This window comes from Saccopteryx bilineata, chromosome 3 (genome assembly GCF_036850765.1).
Source record: "Saccopteryx bilineata isolate mSacBil1 chromosome 3, mSacBil1_pri_phased_curated, whole genome shotgun sequence".
In the NCBI taxonomy this organism is placed as follows: domain Eukaryota; kingdom Metazoa; phylum Chordata; class Mammalia; order Chiroptera; family Emballonuridae; genus Saccopteryx; species Saccopteryx bilineata.
In genome coordinates, this window is record NC_089492.1 from 304,383,773 (window position 1) to 304,404,336 (window position 20,564).

A 20,564-nucleotide genomic window follows, 5' to 3' on the forward strand; every position below is an offset into this window, starting at 1 on the left:
GGGTGGAGGATAAGCTCTGGAAGGAAGTCATCCTCACCCAGGGAGACCAGGTTCCTGTAGTTCTCCAACATCACATCCACGTACAGTTTCCGCTGAGCTGGGTCCAGGCATTCCCACTCCTCCCAAGATAAATCCACAGCCACATCCCTGAAGGTCAATGATTTCTGGGAGACAAAAAAAAAAAAAAAAGAGACCTTCACCCAGGGCCACAGAGTTCATATGCCACCCAACAGGAAAGCAGTACTAGAAGAGGCTGGGTCCCCGGACAGTATCCTGAATTATCCAGTGAGATCATTTTGACTCAATAATATCCTCTAATGTATTTGCTAACACTGAGTAACGAGGATGACACGTGTCCAGAAATGCACTGCACAGACTTTACTTTCCAGAAAAATAAATATTTAAATTAAGGCATCAACCTGACAGGCACATCATTTTGTCAGTGTTGTATTTATATTATTCACAATCAGTTGTGTTCATTCCTCGGCTAGAAAAGTCAGGGTGCATTGGAAGTGTAAGTACTTCTCCAATTTTAATGTGGACAACAGTGAACTGCAGTTTTGTGAAAACGCAGATTACCATGGAGAAGTTCTGGGATGGGGCCTGTGTTTCCACATGTTTAACAAGCTCCCATTTAACCAGTGACACAAATGTCTCCGGACCACACGCCATACCTTTGAATAGCACAGAAATAGAAATCTCAGGAAAAATTTGTACAGGATTTGAACTAAAAAAGGTTAATGGAATTGTTAAATTTTTTATTTACTGATTTATAAAGACAAAAAGAGAAACATCGATTTGCTGTTCCCCAAATTCATGCACTCATTGGTTGATATTTTTTCTTGGTTCCAGAGTCAAGTATTTTACTCAATTCTTTGGTTACATATGTAATACTTTATCGCTGGCATTTATCTAAAGAATGCACTTTTTCAATTCTCTTTTTTTTTGAGAGAGAGATAGAGCAAGAGAGTCAGGGAGAGAAATGAGAAGTAGCAACTTCTTTTTTTAATCATTAAATGTATCTTTTTTATTTATTTTTTATTTTTCTGAAGCTGGGAACGGGGAGGCAGTCAGACAGACTTCCACATGCGCCCGACTGGGATCCACCTGGCACGCCCACCAGGGGGCGATGCTCTGCCCATCCGGGGCGTTGCTCTGTCGCCTGGGGCAGAGGCTAAGGAGCCATCCCCAGCGCCCAGGCCATCTTTTTGCTCCAATGGAGCCTCGGCTGCAGGAGGGGAAGAGAGACAGAGAAGAAGGAGAGGGGGAGGGGTGAAGAAGCAGATGGGCACCTCTCCTGTGTGCCCTGGCCGGGAATCGAACCCGGGACTTCTGCACACCAGGCCGATGCTCTACCATTGAGCCAACCGGCCAGGGCCTAAATGTATCTTTTTTTTTTTTTTTTTGTATTTTTCTGAAGCTGGAAACAGGGAGAGACAGTCAGACAGACTCCCACATGCACCCCATCCAGCACGCCCACCAGGGGCAACACTCTGCCCACCAGGAGGTGATGCTCTGCCCCTCCGGGGCATCGCTCTGTTGCGACCAGAGCCACTCTAGCGCCTGGGGCAGAGGCCAAGGAGCCATCCCCAGCGCCCGGGCCATCTTTGCTCCAATGGAACCTCGGCTGCGGGAGGGGAAGAGAGAGACAGAGAGGAAGGAGAGGGGGAGGGGTGGAGAAGCAAATGGGCGCTTTTTCTGTGTGCCCTGGCCGGGAATCGAACCCAGGACTTCTGCATGCCAGGCCGATGCTCTACCACTGAGCCAACCGGCCAGGGCCTATGTATCTTTTAATATAACTTTTTTCTATTAGCTTTGATTTTCCTTTTTTTTTTTTTGTATTTTTCTGAAGCTGGAAACAGGGAGAGACAGTCAGACAGACTCCCGCATGCACCCAACCGGGATCCACCCAGCAAGCCCGCCAGGGGGCGACGCTCTGCCCCTCCGGGGCGTCGCTCTGCTGCGACCAGAGCCACTCTAGTGCCTGGGGCAGAGGCCAAGGAGCCATCCCCAGCGCCCGGGCCATCTTTGCTCCAATGGAGCCTCGTTGCGGGAGGGGAAGAGAGAGACAGAGAGGAAGGAGAGGGGGAGGGGTGGAGAAGCAGATGGGCGCTTCTCCTGTGTGCCCTGGCCGGGAATCGAACCTGGGACTTCTGCACACCAGGCCAACGCTCTACTACTGAGCCAACCGTCCAGGGCCCGATTTTCCTTTTTTTTTTTTTTTTTTTTTACTTCTCCTCTATCGAGTTTATAGGGATGACATTGATGACTGAAATTATAGAAGTCTCAGGTGTACAATTCTATCACACATCATCAGGACACTGTACTGTGTGTTCACCACCCCAGCCAAGTCTCCCTCCATCACCGTTCACCCCGCTTTCCCCTTTTCTTCCTGCCCCGGCCCCCTCACTGGTTGATTCTTACACGTGCTCTGACTGTGGATCAACCTGCGACCTTGGCATATCTTGAGATGCTCTAGCCAACTGAACATCCAGCTAGGGACCTATGCAACAAAAAACATATGAACCACAATCTTATTTGAAAATTTACTGTAAGTAACCTTAGAACAAGATGCTTTCTCTGTTATGTGAATATTTTATAAAACATACAATAAAGTGTAAATCCTGTTTTCTCCAAACTTGACCTACAATTTTTCAAAAACCACACAGGCCAATACACATAAAGAAACTTCATGAATGTTCATAGCAGTTTCTGGAACTGAGAAGATAAACACAAACATCTTAAGCAAATAAGAAGAAAACATAGCTCAAATTACATTAACATTTTATGCATACGCAGCCTTTCCAGGCGGTGGCGCAGTGGATAGAGCATTGGACTGGGACGCGGAAGACCAAGGTTCAAGACCCCAAGGTCGCCAGCTTGAACACAGGCTCATCTGGTTTGAGCAAGGCTCACCAGCTTGAGCCCAAGGTTGCTGGCTCGAGCAAGGGGTCACTCGGTCTGCTATAGTTCCCCCCGCCCCCCCTGCCTCCCCCCCCCATCAAGGCACATATGAGAAATCAATCAATGAACAACTAAGGAACCGCAATAAAGAATTGATGCTTCTCATCTCTCTCCCTTCCGGTCTGTCTGTCCCTATCTGTCCCTCTGTCTGACTCTGTCTGTCACCAAAAAAAAATTTAAAAATAATAATAAACCTGACCTGTGGTGGCGCAGCAGATAAAGCATTGATCTAGTATGGTGAGGTCACCAGTTCAAAACCTTGGATTTGCCCAGTGAAGGTACATACAACAAGCAACTACTACAAGTTGATGCTTCTTGATCCTCCCCCAATCCTTCTCTCTGTCTCTTTCTCCTCTCTCCAAAATCAATAAGTGAAAAAAATCTGAAAGAAAAAACATAAAAAAATGATGATAATAATAATTCTATAACCTTTTTTAAAATCCAAATAGTGACAATATAGTGTATCTCTGTGACATGAGTGTGGAATATAATAAAAATTTACAGAAATTATAGCCCATGATTTCCAAGAAATATATGTAGAGCCTTCATTTTCTTTCTTCTCCTTTTTTAAAAATATTTTATTTATTGATTTGAGAGAGAAGAGAGAGAGGAGAGAAAGGGGGCAAGGAATAGCAAGCATCAACTTGTTCCTTCTTTTATGTGCCTTGACCAAGCAAGCCTGGGGCTGCAAACCAGAAACCTCAGTGTTCCAGGTCGCTGTCTTTTTTAATTTTATTTTAATATTTTTTATTTATTCATTTTAGAGAGGAAAGAGAGAGACAGACAGACAGACAGAAAGGAGGAGCTGGAAGCATCAACTCCCATATATTCCTTGACCAGGCAAGCCCAGAGTTTTGAACCAATGACCTCAGGGTTTCCAGGTCAACACTTTATCCATTGCGCCACCACAGGTCAGGCTCCAGGTCGCTGTCTTATCCACTGCACCACCACAGGTCAGGATAGAGTCTTCATTTTCTTTTTTTTTCCTTTCTTTCTTTTTTTTTTTAATTTATTTTAGTGAGAAGAGGGGAGGTAGAGACAGACTCCTACATGCGTGCGACTGGGATCTACTCAGCAAATCTGGGGCCCTTGCTCTATTACAACCGGGGCCATTTTATAGCACCTGAGGCAGAGGCCAGCCGGGGAGCCAATCTCAGTGCCTGGGCCAACTGGCTCCAATCGAGCCATGGCTTCAGGAGAGGAGAAGATATGAGAGAGAGAGAGAGAGAGAGAGAGAGAAAGAGAGAGAGAAGCAAGAGTGGGAGGGGTAGAAATGCAGTTATGTGCTTCTCCTGTGTGCCCTGACCAGGAATTGAACCCAGGACACTCACACACCAGGCCGATGATCTACCACTGAGCCAACTGGCCAGGGCCAAGCTTTCATTTTCAAAGCAAACAGGGACTAAGTAGAAAAGGGGAGTTTCCAGATGATGTGTGTTTTTTGCACATCTCTCAATAAATCCCTACTAGACCCTTGTTAATGATAACAGAAAATTATTAACTCTATAGTGAAGAGAGCACCTCAGCCATGTGAATATCCGGTGAACTGAAACAACGTGTATCAGATGACCAAGACATGTAAAAACACATCACTGTTGTGACATTATTTGAAAATGATCACAAAAATCATTAGTTTCCTGCAAATGTCCATCCACATGTACCCCCATGTTCTGTTCTTTAACACTCCCTTTAAACAAGAAGTCTTTCTCAGCGATCTAGTGAGCACATCTCTTCTAGCTGCTCTTCTCTGTCAGAACTTCCTCAGATTTTCTGACCTGGAGAAGGTGCAGTTCCTTAATCCTGACCCACAGAGCTGACGCTGCAGCCACATGAACCTAACGTCTACACTCCCTTCTTCACTGATGCCCGAGCCTCTGACCATCCCCACAGGGATGGTGGACACGGTGCCCTCCCAGGCTGTCACAAAGGGGATGTTTCCAGTAGTTGAAGGCAGCGGTGGGATTCAGCCAGTTCACACAAGTTTGGCTGAACTGATACTTAATTTTTTGTTGAGTTTGGCAAACTGGTTGTTAAAATGGCACCTGTCATCAGGGTTCTAAAGTGGGCACCTGGCAGCCGCCCAATGTGGAAATCACAAATTTACATACCTTACTCTTTTTTAACATTCTTTTGTGCAACAGTGTATTCTAAACACTGATAGTAATGTTCATTCCATCCATAGGTGAAAAAAAATTGACGGAACTATGCCTGTAGTATTTATTCATTTCCAAAAACTTTAGTTCCCTCATGTTTGTTACTTCTGTAAACAAATATACAACATGTAGAGAAAAAGTGCCAAACAATCCGGGGGTGACAACTTGTATTGTTTTTTGTCAGGATTTTTTTTTTTTTTTACAGAGACAGAGAGAGAGTCAGAGAGAGGGATAGATAGGGACAGACAGACAGAAATGGAGAGAGATGAGAAGCAGCAATCATCAGTTTTTTGTTGCGAAACCTTAGTTACTCATTGATTGCTTTCTCATATGTGCCTTGACCGCGGGCCTTCAGCAGACCGAGTAACCCCTTGTTCGAGCCAGCGACTTTGGGTCCAAGCTGGTGAGCTTTGCTCAAACCAGATGAGCCTGTGCTCAAGCTGGCAACCTCGGGGTCTCGAACCTGGTTCCTCCGCATCCCAGTCCAACGCTCTATCCACTGTGCCACCACCTGATCAGGCATGTCAGGTATTAATATTTTTTCATTAATATTTTTAAACTCTTTCTTATACCATAATCTCATTTTGTGTACCTCTTTTATTGTTATTACTTAAGTATTAAATGAATGAAAAAATAAACTACCTTCTGTTATATCTTTTTTTATACTTAAAATGGTCATTAGGGCAGAGAACCAGTTGTTAAATTATTTGAATCCCACCACTGACTGAAGATCATTATTGCCTGGCTGAAATTGTTCGTGCCCTCAGGGAGCCCGGATGGAGAATGCACAGAAGGTTCAGGTACAAAGGAGGGAAGTATACAAGATGCTGATCTTGACAATGATAAGAAAAAGAAAAAAATAAGGAAATGGGAGCAACCTCATTAAGCAGGGACTTCAGAAATAGAGAACTAAAGGTTGCAGGTCCTAAACCCACTGAAGTTAGGAGGAAAAGCAAACACCACCTCAGCCTAGGACACATTGCTTACCTGAGAAGCAGCCATTCTGTCCTGGTCCAGCTCCTGCTTGTTCTCTCAGGGGACAGTATGTTGAGGAGTCAGGTCTGCATTTGGAGAATGTGCCACCACAGGTGTCCACACAGCCACTTAATCAGCTTCCACCACACTCACAGACAGAAGGATCTGGAAATGCTGAAAATGTTCGGTAGAACAGTGATTAGGGCAGGAAAAGGGGTGGGTGAATAAATGGCGTTTGTCTCACCCACTAAAGGAGGGAGTCAGCAGTTTAAGGTCTGCAAAGAAAATCACCAGATGTTCACATGACCTAAAAACCTTATATATTAGTCCCAGTATCAGGGAAGGGGAGCCTTGAAATTTACAGCTGCAAAACATATTATCTCTAACACCCCCAAAGGCAGGCACTCAGGCTAGCAGCGTTTGCCCGTTTGTGCCTTGTGTCAAGTGTATAGCTTGGCGTGAGTGCTGCACTGTCTCTGCCTGAGTTTTTTCTTGTGAGTATGAAAAAAATTGAGGATGAAGAAGCCCTCGGACTTGGGCCTTCTCCACTGACATTTTTCTTTTTATCTTAATTTTTAAAATTTTTATTTATTTTAGTGAGGAGAAAGAGAAACAGAGACCAACAGAAAGAGAAAGAGAGAGAAGGGGGAAGAAGCAGGAAGCATCAACTCCCATATGTGCCTTGACCAGGCAAGCCCAGGGTTTTGAACTGGCGACATCAGCATTCCAAGTCAATGCTTTTATCCACCGCGCCATCACAGGTCAGGACACTGACATCTTTCTTATTCTGGGCCTTGGATCACAGTGAGTTTAATCCCTTCCAGGAACTTTTCTCCTTCTGTTTGTTGCTTTTCTTCCCTCATTATAGCATTTTTAAATAATTTTATTTAGAAAATTAAATTTACTGGGGTGACACTGATTAATAAGAGTACACAGGCTTCAGGTAAACATTTCTAAAGCATTTGAACTGTTGATTACCTTGTGTTTTGTTGCTTTTAAGTGAACCACCAGGGAGGTGAATTACAGCAATTTAATTGGTCTTTGCATGCAGGATTGTGTTCACAAACAGAAAAAATAATAATTTATAGTGAATGCTCAAGTTCGCCTGAGTTCCAAAGATTGAAGAGGCACTTTCTCCCTCTGGTTCAGGCTCTGGACATTTTCACAAGAGAACTTAGCAGAGACACCTTTGATTATTCCCAAGAGGCATAGGGGCCTCATAGGGACCTTTGTTTCACTCATAATTAATTGCTTTAGCTCACCACAGGCCGCACACAGGACTGAGCCCTCCTGGGTGTCCCACACGTTCAGGAGAGAAACCGAGCCACACGAGAGAATACTGAGTGACCAGAAGGTAAATGGACTCTGGCAGCCCTGCTCACAAGCAGAACACTGTCTGTGACACATGACTTCCAGTAAAGATAAGTTTAAGCCAAAAATCAGCTACTGGATCCTGGTCGGGCGCATGCGGGAGTCTGTCTCTCTGCCTCCCCACTTATCACTTCAGAAAGATACAAAAAAAAAAGGGGGGAAGATAGTCCCTCACCAATTATGGTAAAAGTGGGATACGGGGACTTTCTTCATGAAACTTCCTTAGAGCCTTAATGTCAAAATCTCGGACTCATCAACAACTTGTTATGTATCTTGAGAAAGCGAACAGCACACTAGAAGGTGCTGGCTTGGCCCTGAAAGGTCTTACCAAAACCTGGGACATACTGGGACCTTGCCCTGATGGGTAGAGACACAGGCAGCACTGCCAACACTGTTCAGACACTTACTGTGTATGCACCACCAGACCCAGGGGATTGAGAATATGCGAGGAGATGGGAGGCTTTTAGACATTCTAGCGGACATCAACACTGGAGCGCAACCATCCAGACACGATCAGAGACACTGTACAGAAAATCCGGCAGTTTCCTCTTTGCACTGATTGGTAGGAATGCAATTATTACAATTTTTACTTCAATAAGATATCTGGCAGGAAACAGGAATTAATTATTGGGGAAGCTGTCATTTACTCGAGATTGGGGTGCATCCTGAAGGAGTGAAAATTCCACTTCAAGGCCCTCTGAGGAAAAGCAGGAGATGGAAGTCAGGACGCAGACTTCCATTGGAAGAACAGAGATGTAAGGAGAACCCACAGGGTGCTGGGCTAGGGTTAGGGTTACACAGGAAGGCTAGCTAGTTCTGAAAAACCGTAGCTGAGAGTGGCCGCTCTCTCCAGAAGGTATGTAAGACATGAAAAGAGAAACACAGGATGACCAAACTCTCCCATGCTCTCCTCCATTCTCTTAATGGGAAATCGAGGTTCAATACCACAAGATATACCACTGGGATGCAGCCTTAAGAACTGGAATAAATTTGGCCTGGCCAGGTGGTGGTACAGTGGATAGAGCGGCAATCTGGGAAGCTGAGGACCCAGGTTCAAAACCCTGAGGTAGCCAGCTTGAGTGCAGGGTCGCCAGCTTGAGCGTAGAACCACAGACATGACCCCATGGTCACTGGCTTGAGCCCAAAGTTGCTGGCTTGTGTGAGGGGTCACTGGCTCAGCTGTAGCCCCCAGTCAAGGCATGTATGAGAAGGCAATCAATGAAAACTAAAGTGCCTCATTGACAAGTTTATGCTTCTCATCTGTCTCCCTTCCTTCTGTCTGTCCCTATCATTCTCTCTCAAAAAAAGTTTTAAAAATTAGTTAAAATATTGCCTGACCAGGTGATGGCACAGTGGATAGAGTGTCGAACTGGGACATGGAGGGCCCAGGTTCGAGACCTCGAGATCGCCAGCTTGAGCATAGACTCACCAGCTTGAGTGTAGGATCACAGACGTGACCCCATGGTTACTGGCTTGAGCAAGGGGTCACTTGCTCTGCAGTAGGGCCCCCCCCATCAAGGCACATATGAGAAAGCAATCACTGAACAACTAAGGAGCTGAAACAAAGAACTGATGCTTTTCATCTCTCTCCCTTCCTGTCTCTCCCTATTTATCCCTCTCTCTCTGTCTCTGTCAAAAAAAGTTAGTAAAAATATTAAAAGAATTCATTCCAGCCCTGGCCAGTTGGCTCAGTGGTAGAGTATCAGCCTGGTATGTGGATGTCCTGGATTCAATTCCCAGCCAGGGCACACAGGAGAAGCGCCCATCTGCTTCTCCACCCCTCTCCCTCTCCTTCGTCTCTGTCTCTCTCTTCCCCTCCTGCAGCCAAGTCTCCATTGGAGCAAAGTTGGCCCGAGCACTGAGGATGGCTCCATGGCCTCCACCTCAGGTGCTAGAATGGCTCCGGTTGCAACAGAGCAACAGCCCAAATGGGCAGAGCATCACCCCCTAGTGGGCATGCCGGTGGATCCCGGTTGGGTGCATGCGGGGGTGTCTCTGCCTGCCTGCTTCTCACTTCAGAAAAATACAAAAAAAAAACAAAAAAGAACTAATTTGAGGATTTGAACTCCCTTGGTCTTTAAAAAGTGATAATGGTTCTGCCTTTACTTCATAAATAACTTAAAGGGTTAATAAGGCCTTAAGCATCAAATGGCATCTTCGCTTGTCCTAGAGACCTGTCATCACAGAAAGTCAAGAGCTCAAACCAGATCGCAAGAAAACATTGACTAAATTATGCCCAGAATCTCATAAGAACTGGCTCCTATTACTGCCCATTACTCTACTAAGAATATGAGTAAGCCCAACTCCATTGTTAGGTCTAAGCCCATTTGAAACTATATGGAAGGGCTTTTCTTTACGCAGACTTCCTATTTGATGAGGAGGTCAATGGCATGATTATATATAATTATATATAATATAATATTTTTTTACTTTTTTTTTTTACAGAGACAGAGAGTGAGTCAGAGAGAGGGATAGACAGGGACAGACGGATGGGAACGGAGAGAGACGAGAAGCATCAATCATCAGTTTCTCATTGCGCGTTGCAACACCTTAGTTGTTCATCGATTGCTCTCTCATATATGCCCTAACCGCAGGCCCTCAGCAGACCAAGCAGCCCCCTGCTAGAGCCAGCAACCCTGGGTTCAAGCTGGTGGGCTTTTGCTCAAACCAGATGAGCCCGCGCTTAAGCTGGCGACCTTGGGGTCTCGAAACTGGGTCCTCTGCATCCCAGTTCGATGCTCTATCCACTGCGCCACCGCCCGGTCAGGCAATATAATATATTTTTATATTATATTATATATATATAATAATCATGCCATTAAATATATATCACCTTTTTAGCAAACTTCCAAAAGAATAGTCAAGAAATTAAAGTAAATATGCTTCCTCCAACCACAACCTCTTCATATGAACCTGGATACCAGGTTTTAATAAAAACCTGGAAGGAGGAATCTCCAGCTTCCCAACTCACCCCCAGTTGGAAGAGACCTCACACAGGCATACTTTACTCCCACAGCAATTAAAGTTCTGGGAATAGCCAGTTGGACCCATCATTCGGGAGTGAAGCCTTATCATTCAACTGAACAAAAAACAAACAAATCAAAGGACAATAACTGAACCTGTGAACCCATAGAAGACCTGTGGCTACTCTCTAAAAATATCAGATAAGCCACACCTCTGGTGGTGTGGTGGACAGAGCAGCAACCTGGAACACTGAGGTCACTGGTTCAAAACCCCGGCCTTGCCTGGTTAAGGCACATAGGAGAAACAATCAATGAACAACTAAAGTGAAGCAATTATGAGCTGATGCTTCTTCTCTCTCTCTCTAAAAAATCAAGACATAAAATCTTTAAAAAAAATAATCTGGCCCTGGCCAGTTAGCCCAGTCGGTTAAGAGTGTCATTCCAAAATGACAAGGTCACAGGTTCAATTCCTCATCAGGGCACACACAGGAAGCAATCAAAGAATGCATGGCTGAGTGGAACAATAAATGAATGCTTCCTCTCTCTCTCTCTCTCTCTAAAAATTAATAAAAATTAAGCCCTGGCCAGATAGCTCAGTTGGCTGGAGCGTCGCTCTGGAGCACAAAGGTTGCCAGTTTGATTTCCTGGTCAGGGCACACACAGGAGCAGCTTGATGTTCTTGTCTCTCTACAAAATAATAATAATAATTATTATGATTATAATAAATAATAAAAATAATTTAAAAATAAAAAATAAAAATAGATAGCTAATTAGGCTTGAAAATCACCTTTGTTCTGGTTGTTGCCCTTCTTTGGATTCTCTTTTTTTTTTATTCATTTTTTTTTTTTTAGAGAGGAGAGAGAGGGAGAGAGAGAGACAGAAAGGGGTGAGAGACAGAGAGAGAGAAGGGGGGAGGAGCTGGAAGAATCAACTCCCATATGTGCCTTGACCAGGCAAGCCCAGGGTTTCGAACCGGCAACCTCAGCATTTCCATGTCGACGCTTTATCCACTGTGCCACCACAGGTCAGGCTTGAATTCTCTTTATATCAGATCAATGCATGAGGGTTTGTTTGCTCCCTTCTGGGTGGAATTATTTCTTGTAAACCTTAAATCCAAACAATGATGGGACTCCTAATCAAAATCTTTATACTTTCCCTATTACTCTGTCTCAAACCCGCACTCCTAATCCATACTTCTCCCAATATTAAGCCCCCACAGGCTACAGTTGCCTTGCTAGCCAATACTATTTACTATTTTCAGTCACTCTTGTTGGATATACTAACAAATTCGAGGCCAGTTCGGAGAGGAACGGCCAGCTCTGGGTCGAAACCCGGGGGTTCATGTACTATTCAACTCCTTCTGGGTATCGATATCTACATGTATCGACTGCCAAAAAGGGCCTCACTCACCCCACTGTAGGGCCAATCTATACTGGGGTCAAACTCAAAAATCAGGTCTCCCTGTTTCTATTCCTCCAAGTTCGACCAGGGATACCCAATAGGATCTTTAAGTAATACATCTTGCAACTTCACTGTTCAAATACATATTGACAACTGAACTCTCTCTCCCTTGACAGTCCCTCCCATACAAACCTCTCACCTCAGTCCTCTACCAAATATATCTATTTTTCAAAGACAGAACTGCAGTGGAGGATTCTTTTGGGGAAGATCCCTAGATTGCTACCACCTAGCTTTACTGGCCAAGTCCTACAGGGGATGCATAGTAACAGACAATTGTTCCCTCATTTATAACACTTCCCAAGAAAATGATTTTATTGATGCCACCTGATGCATTATGTTTTGGGAAGACAAAATTAACAACATTTCCCACAACACTCCTTGTTTTAACCCATAACTACAGCAACTGTCACCAGTACATACTTCCGGAAATACAACTCTAGGAACACTCATGGCGGCACCCACCTCGGTGAAACCCAATTCAGTGTATATCACATGTCAGAAGGCCTACCGCCTCCGAAGGGACATTCTACCTGTGGGGACTCTGCTCATCAATGCCGACCCACTAACTGGACAGGACTTTGCACCTTAGGATATATGTTACCCACTGTATGTATTGCTAAAGCTATAGCTTCTATATGTATCTCCTAAAGCACCACTCACAGGATCTCTAAAAGAGGGCCCCTAATCCCCATTCTAGTAGGAATTAACACCTTGTTCGGATTAGCAGGAGCCAACACCAGGAACACTGGTGTAGTCTCAACAGAAAACATCTTTGTCTATCTCCCCTCTGAGATGGCTCAGCTTAACACCCATATTGCAGCCTCTCCTTCTACCCTCCAAACTCAAATCAACCCCTTGGTGACACTTACTGTCCAAATTACATGAGTTTTTGACACGTTAGCTGTTGCCGAAGAAGGTGTCTGTGCCACGCTTCAAGAAGAATGCTGTTTTTGGGTCAACCAAACAGGCCCAAATTCAGGACTATATTTTTTACCTTTTTTTTTATTTTTAGTGAGAGGAGGAGAGATAGTGAGACAGACTCCCACAAAAGCCCCAACAGGGATCTACCCGGCAAGCCCCATCTGGGGTTGATGCTCAAACCAACCAAGCTACCCTCAGCACCCGGGGACAATGCTCGAACAAACTGGGCCAGTGGCTGTGGGAGGGAAAGAGTGGCGAAGGGGGAGAGGAAGAGAAGCAGTTGGTCGCTTCTCATGGTGTGCCCTGACTGGGAATTGAACCCAGGACATCCATAGGCTGGGCCAATGCTCATCTACTGAGGAAACCGGCCAGGGCAACAGGACCATACTTTTTAGACAAGGCCAGGCAACTCCAGGTTTGGGACAAACAGGGGTAGAGTTCCTCCTGGTCCAGCATCTGGTCGTGGAGCACTTGGCTAATCCCCTTTCTAGGTCCCCTGATTTTCCTGTTTTTTTCCTCCTTCTTTTTGTACCTTGTATTATCAATAACTTTGTCCATTTTGCATCATCCAGGATGGAAACAATTCACCTACAAACGGCCATCTGACCAGGATGTGTAAACACGGCTCTCAAACCTCTAGATCAGGCTACTGACGAATTCTACATGGAACCCTAACCCTTACCTACCCTGACAGGTAACCAGCTCCATGTTCTCACTCGGCGGGAAGTAGATATGGAAGATTGTTGACTTTCAACACCCCAACAGCATTAGGATAGTATTACTTGAGAGGGGAGTGTTAGGTAGGACAGACAGCTATCAGAGCAGGAAAAGAAAAGGGGGAAGACAAAGGGGCTTATCATACACACGAAACAAGGGAGTCAGTAGTTTAAGGTCTGCCGAACAAAATCACCAAATGTTCACACGACCTTGAAACCCCATATATTAGTCCCAATATCAGGGAAGGGAAACCTTGAAATTTATAGCTGAAAAGCATATAATCTCCAAGACCCCAACAAGTAGGGGCACTCAGGATAGGTGAGTCTGCCCGTTTGTGCCCTGTGCATAGCTTCACTTAGTAAACGGCTTGCTTTGCTTTAACTTCGCACCCTGTCTCTCCCCTGAATTCTTTCTCACAAGGGTGACAAGAATCAAGAAGGTAAAGGCCTTCTTGGACTTGGGCTTTCTCCTGTAACAAAAGACCAGCCTCCTGTCCTTCTTCAAAGGAGAGTCAGGAAAAATGAGCTCCTATAGAAAGACCACACTGTATTTTCTTTCTTGTCTTCACGTGCTCTCCTCCCACAGACGTCCACACATTCCCCCACAACAATGAGAACAGCGCTGCTCTCCTGAACGCCCAAACCCAACACAACACCCTGTCACCTCCCCTGACCATCCCTGCTCCCCACTCTCACTAATGCATCCCGGGAGCTCTCCAGAGAGCATGTCTGTGCCCCCCACTCACCTTTGCTTGTCTCTATTCTAAATAAAATTTCTTACCTGGCCCTGCCCCAGCGGGTAAGTGGCCAACCCAGTATGCCATATTCAATCAATGAGAACACAACTAAATGAAACAACTAAATTCTTACACCCCTCCAAATCAATTGAAAAAAGAAGAAACAAAGCAAAAAGAAAAAATAATAATCCATCCAGGAACCTTCCTGCTAATGCCTAGGCTCACTTTAGAACCACTTGGAGCATTTAATTAAAACAAAGATGCTCCACACAGAGCAGCTGTCCAACTCGGGGGGAAGACACAGGTTATGTTCTGAAGTGCCCCGTCCTGCGCCCCCACTTCTGCTCCCCAGCCCCCTCCCTGCGCCCTTCTCTCCGGGCCCCTCCCTCTCCTCGGGGTTTCTCCCCTTTCTTCCCCTCGCGCTCCTTTCCCTGGTTACTGTCACTCTCCCAGTCGCGGTCCCGTCCCCCCGCACCCCCACGTTACCGTCTCTTCATGGCCCCTCACTGACCTCTCCTCCCCTCCCGTGTCTCTCTCCGTCCCCTGACCCCTCCCAGCCCCGCTCTGCGCGTCCCCGGGGCCCCTTCGCTGTCGCCGCTCCCACACAGCCCTCCCCGCGCGGGGCCGGGGGCTCTTCTGGGGACCCCGCGTTCTCGCCCCGAATCCCCACCCCATGGAGAGTGTGCTCTTCCTGCACCCGGGCCTCTTATTAAATGGTGGGATCTCAGGAGGGGGTCCGCAGGTCCCCGGGGCGGGGAGTGGGGGCAGTCCGGGCTCCACGGGCCGAGAGAGGCCGGGAGGGGGGAAGGGGCGGACACTGTCCGTCTCCAGCGCCCGCGTCCGTCTCCCGGGACTTTAAACAGCGCGGGTGTGTGTGTGGGGGGGCTGCCCCCTCGGGACCGAGGCAGGAAGCCCCGCGGCGAGGGGGTCCCACGCCCCGCGGCGGCCTCAGAGTTTCCCTGGAAACCGACGCGGAGCCCCCACCCGGCAGCGAAGTGGGCAGGCTCGGGGCCTCTCACCGGGACTCCGCACTCACCGCCGGGGGCTCGGGAGCGGGGCTCTCGGCGTCCGCAGCGACCCTCAGGCTCTCCGCGTGCAGGAATGGGGACGGGGAGGGTCAGGTTTAAACCGGGAAGACAGTCACCAGAATCTCGGCTCTTCCCGACCCAAGAGCCGCAGGCTCTGTAAGAAGCTGCGCGTGCGCATTCCTTTGAAAGCCTGACAGCGCATCCAGAATGGACCCGGTGTGATCAGAGGCGAGTCTGTGCCCAGACAACCTAATGAAGAGAAGCGGGTGCAGGGGCGGGCCTGAGGTCCCCTTCATCTGATCTCATTGGGTATAGCTTTACTTGTGCATTCGTTTGATTTACCAACATCGTTATTCCTACAATTGAAATATTTCTTTCCACATTTCATATTATGATGACCGTCCAAGGGTTCAATTTTGGATCTCTGCCACACAGGTCATACTTTCAAGAGTCCTCTGAGACGTATGTATTACAGAAGTTTATTAACGTTTCACTCTGTTAAATCCATTGCTCAACTCAGTATACTTTAAGATACCTGCCAGTAAACTATTTGATGCTCAGTGAACATTCATACTGGTTAAAGTTCTTCCAAATTCATTATATTTGTAGGTTTTCTGTAATGGGTATAACTGTGATATTTGTTTATCGATGAACAATAGTTCAAAACTTTCCTCTTTCTATTAAAAAATTTTATTTTCAGAGTAAGAAAAATTCCTTCTATGCCCTGGCTGGATATCTCGGTTGGTTAGAGCTTCATCAGTAAGCTTTGAGGTTGCAGATTCGATTCCAGGTTAGGGCACATACAGGAACAGATCGAGGTTCTTGTCTATCTTACTGCCTCTCTTTCAAGTCAATTTAAAAAGTTTTCTTTTAAGCTACAAAATATGAGGACCCACCCGACCAGGCGGTGGCCAGTGGATAAAGTGTCGGATGGGGACGCGGAGGACCCAGGTTCAAACCCCTAACCCCTCCACGTTGTCAGCTTGAGTGTGGGCTCATTCGGTTTGAGCAGGGGCTCACCAACTTGAGCCCAAGGTCGCTGACATGCGCAAGAGGTCACTCGCTCTGCTGTAGCCCCTTGGTCAAGGCACATATGAGAAAGCAATCAATGAACAGCTAAGGAGTCACAACAAAGAATTGATGCTTATCTCTCTCTCCTCCTGTCTGTCCCTATCTGTCCCTGTCCCTCTCTCTGTCAAAAAATAAAAAACGAATCATTTTGAGAGATTTCTCAAATTTTTGTTTGGTTTTTTATTAATTTTAGATAGAGAGGAAGGGAGAGAAGAGAGACAGGTATATTGATCTGCTCCTGCATGCTCCCTGACAGAGATGGAACTCAGAACCTGTCTGCTTCAGGATGATGCTCCAACCAAGCTCTCCAGGGATGATAGGTTTTCTATTTTTTTAAGATTTTTATTTATTCATTTTAGAGAGGGGAGAGAGAAAGGGGGGAGGAGCAGAAAGCATCAACTCCCATATGTGCCTTGAGCAGGCGAACCCAGGGTTTTGAACTGGTGACCTCAGTAATCAGGGTTGTGGCTTTATCCACTGCACCACCAGAGGTCAGTCAGGCTAACAGATTTCTTAACTTGGTTACACTTACGTATCCCCAGCTTTAATCTCTACAGTTAACCATGATGTACCTGAAAGCTTAATCCACTCCTTTTATCAAATGATTCCATGCATTTATTTCCTGAACATGGTTAAGAAGGTTTTTGTTTTTTAATGTTTATGATTTTAGAGAGAGGAAGGGAGAAAGCAGGAGAGAGCAGGAGACAGAAACTACTGTTCCTGTATGTGCCCAGTTCTGGGATCAAACTCACAACTTCAGTATATCAGGATGATGCACAAAGCAACCGAATTTCCTGGCCAGGGAATGAAGCTTGCTTTCATACCCAGGCAACTTGGATTCGAAAACTGATGCAGTCACTTCTAGTGGTGTAATTGTTTTTATTACTACTACTACTATTCATTTTAGAGAAAGAGGGGAGGAGAGAGAGAGAGGTGGGGAAGAGCAGGAAGCAACTACTTCCATATATGCCTTGGCGAAGCCTAGGGTTTTGAACCAGTGACTTTAGCATTGCAGGTTAACACTTTATCCACCCCGCCAGCAGAGGTCAGGCCAGGAATGAGTTTTTAATACTTGATTTTATTGTAGAAGGAGAATATCAACAGTTCTTACTTCAGAGATTTCAATATTCAATCATTTATTATACATAGAGCATCAGTATTACTCTTAATGTAGTGTGATCTAAAACAATTTACATAAAAATTAAGCCCATGGATGAAAGAAACCTATTATTTTGGGATAGGAAGAAAGTCTGGGTGGAGAACATTAGGTGTCAGTAGCCATGGTAAACAGTACCACATGTCTCATATTTCCTGTCAGGTCCTCTGGCTCTGAATAAAAACACCTGTCACTAAGAAGTGGCAAAACAATCCCACACATTTGGCAATGAAGATTGTCTCCTTCTCACAAAAGTCGGCTGCAATCTTAGGAACTCTCTATTTTTTTTAATTACTCTATTTCCATTTACTTTATTGTATGCTTGTTGACCTCAAAATACTTGGTTTTCAAGCTCCTGACCATAGTCAACTCACACACAAAAAGACTTCCATTCACAACCTGTGTCATTCCTGTTCTTTCATTGAACCAAAGTCCTTAAAAAACTTTCTTCATAAACATACAGCACTTACTTTGTCCTTGTCATCATCTTATGTACATTTTCATGTCACAAGTCTCAGCACAATCCATTCATGTATGTATCTCTTGGTGTGTTTAATGAGAAAAATAAAAATGAAACATAATGTGTGAGGAAGAAAAAAATGCTAAGGAAAAATACATTAAATAATGAAGTATTAATACAGTTAAAAATGAACTACTATAAACATATTGCTCGCTATGTAATATAAAATTGACATTTTCATATCCTTTAGAAATTTGCTTTAAATAAAACTGTTCAGTAATACTTATTTAATAAACATGACAAAGCATTAATTTTCCTTATACTAGTATAAAATTGTCCTAAAATGGAGATAAAGTAGTTTACAAGTATTTTCAACAACCACTTCCTAAAATGAAACCCAAGTGTGCATCAGGAAAAGGAATGTAATATTCAATAAAATAGTAAAGTATTGCCTGACTGGGTGGTGGCGCAGTGGATAGAGCGTCGGACTGGGATGCGGAAGACCCAGGTTCGAGACCCCGAGGTCACCAGCTTGAGCGAGGGGTTACTCGAACCCGTGGTCATGTATGAGAAAGCAATCAATGAACAATTAAGGTGTTGAAACACGCAACGAAAAACTAATGATTGATGCTTCTCATCTCTCTGTCCCTGTCTGTCCCTCTCTCTGTCTCTGTAAAAAAAAAAAAAAAAAAAAAAAAAAGTAAAGTATTAACAGGAAGAAAATTGGGTCTTTCCCAACTAAAAAAATCAGCAGTTTTGAGAGCAGACATTTAAAGTCCTATTAAAGAGTCTGGTTTCATTTGTTAATGTTTGAGTATTCACATCATTTAGGTTTCATTATATCTTCTCCCTAGTCTGCCCTCTAAGCAAAGTGGTAACAGTCTGAATGGCTCCTCCTTTGAAACCACTGGCAAGTTCAAAAGATACACAGGTACCCTCACCCACGCCAGCCTTGTAAGTGCACTAATGTGACAGAACACAGGTTTGGCTGCCTGCCACTTAGAAAGTCAACACTTCTGAGAAAAGTGCTGGGGGGAAAAAAGATAGTTTAAGTGCTGTCCACCTGCGAAAATGAGGGATTTTGCCCCAAAGCCCATCTTAATATTGCAGGTCAGGCAAAGTTGTTTTTCTTTTGTGTGTGTGTGTGTGTGTGTGTGTGTTTTGTTTTGTATTTTCCTTAGTGAGAAATGGGGAGGCAGTCAGACTCCCACATGTGCCCGACCGGATCCACCCGGCATGCCCACTAGGGGGCGATGCTCTGTCCATCTGGGGCGTTGCTGTTAAAACTGGAACCATTGTAGCACCTGAGGCGGAGGCCATGGTGCCATCCTCAGCGCCTGAGCCAACTTTGCTCCAATGGAGCCTTGGCTGCAGGAGGGGAAGAGAGAGACAGAGGGAGAGGGGGAAGGGTGGGGAAGTAGATGGGCGCTTCTTCTGTGTACCCTGGCCAGGAATCAAACCCAGGACTTCCACATGCTGGGCCAACCACTGAGCTAGCTGGCCAAGGCTCAGGCAAAGTTTTTACGAGGAAGAGGGAAAGCAGAACAAAGAAATCAAGGGGAAAGGGTTGACAAGTTCTCCATGTGCAAACCAGCTCAATCCATTCCAATATTCCAGTAAGAATCTCACAACTGGTTAAGCGATGGTCTGATGTGCATCAGCCTGGTTTTCCAGTTTAAGGTCAGCAAATCTCCCAGAGCTGAAATGCCTGAGAGTTGGAGTCTACTTCTCTCAAAATTAGTCCCTAGAATTTGTTTCTTTTCCAAGTTAGAGGAGTGGAGATAGACATACTCCAGCATGCACCCCAAAAGGATCCATCTGGCAACCCGTTTGAGGCTGATGCTCTGCCCATCTGGGCTCATGCTCATAATCCAGCTATTTTTAGCACCCGAGGCACAGGCACTAATAAGCCATCCCCGTGCCCAGGACGATGTACTTCAACCAATCACCCATGGCTGCAGGAGGTGGGGGGAGAGAAAACAGAGACTGGGGGGGGGGGAGGGCGAGAGAAGCAAATGGTCAATTCTCTGTGTGTCCTAACCAGTAATCCAACCAGGATGTCCATATGCCAGGTCGGTGCTCTACGACCCCGGGCCTAGTTCCTAGAATTCTTATACAAACATGTTTGTCTACAAGTTACATATTAATTCAAGTCCACAAGTGGAAGTCAATATGCATTAGCCACCTTCTTGTGGTTAGTCTGTTCTATTCTTAGCAGGGACGGGACCTAAAAACCATTGTGTTTCTGGTACATTCTGAATACAAGCTGTAGCAATTGTTAGTTCTCACAATCTTTCTTAGAACGACAGGGCTGGCAATCTCTTCCGCCACCCTTAGTACTATTATCAGAGCAGTACAAGGTTATATAGCCGGCTACAGCAACACATGAAATCCCTCAACTTGCCCAGTCGCTCAAGCCATGTATTTCACTGTGCGTCAGTCCACCCTGCTCTCTCTAAAAAGCTTTCTTACAAGGAAATTTCTTAACAGGTTAGAGATTTCCGATCATCTCATCATTTCCATTATAAAAATCAAGCTCTGGATGGTGTTCCACCCTTTCCACTGAATGGCCATAACTGCAAATTAAT

General features: G+C 45.4%; 1 protein-coding gene across 1 annotated transcript in view; it reads right to left on the minus strand.

Annotated features, from left to right (window-relative positions):
• Positions 1-15,433, minus strand: part of LOC136332017 (zinc finger protein 91-like) — a 64,048-nt gene extending 48,615 nt beyond the window's left edge. Inside the window, 3 exon segments of the mRNA XM_066271242.1 lie at positions 38-164; positions 6,105-6,266; positions 15,298-15,433. Coding sequence (XP_066127339.1) covers positions 38-164; positions 6,105-6,119 — 142 coding nt within the window. The 5' untranslated portion in view covers positions 6,120-6,266; positions 15,298-15,433.
• Positions 15,434-20,564: the final 5,131 nt, after the last annotated feature.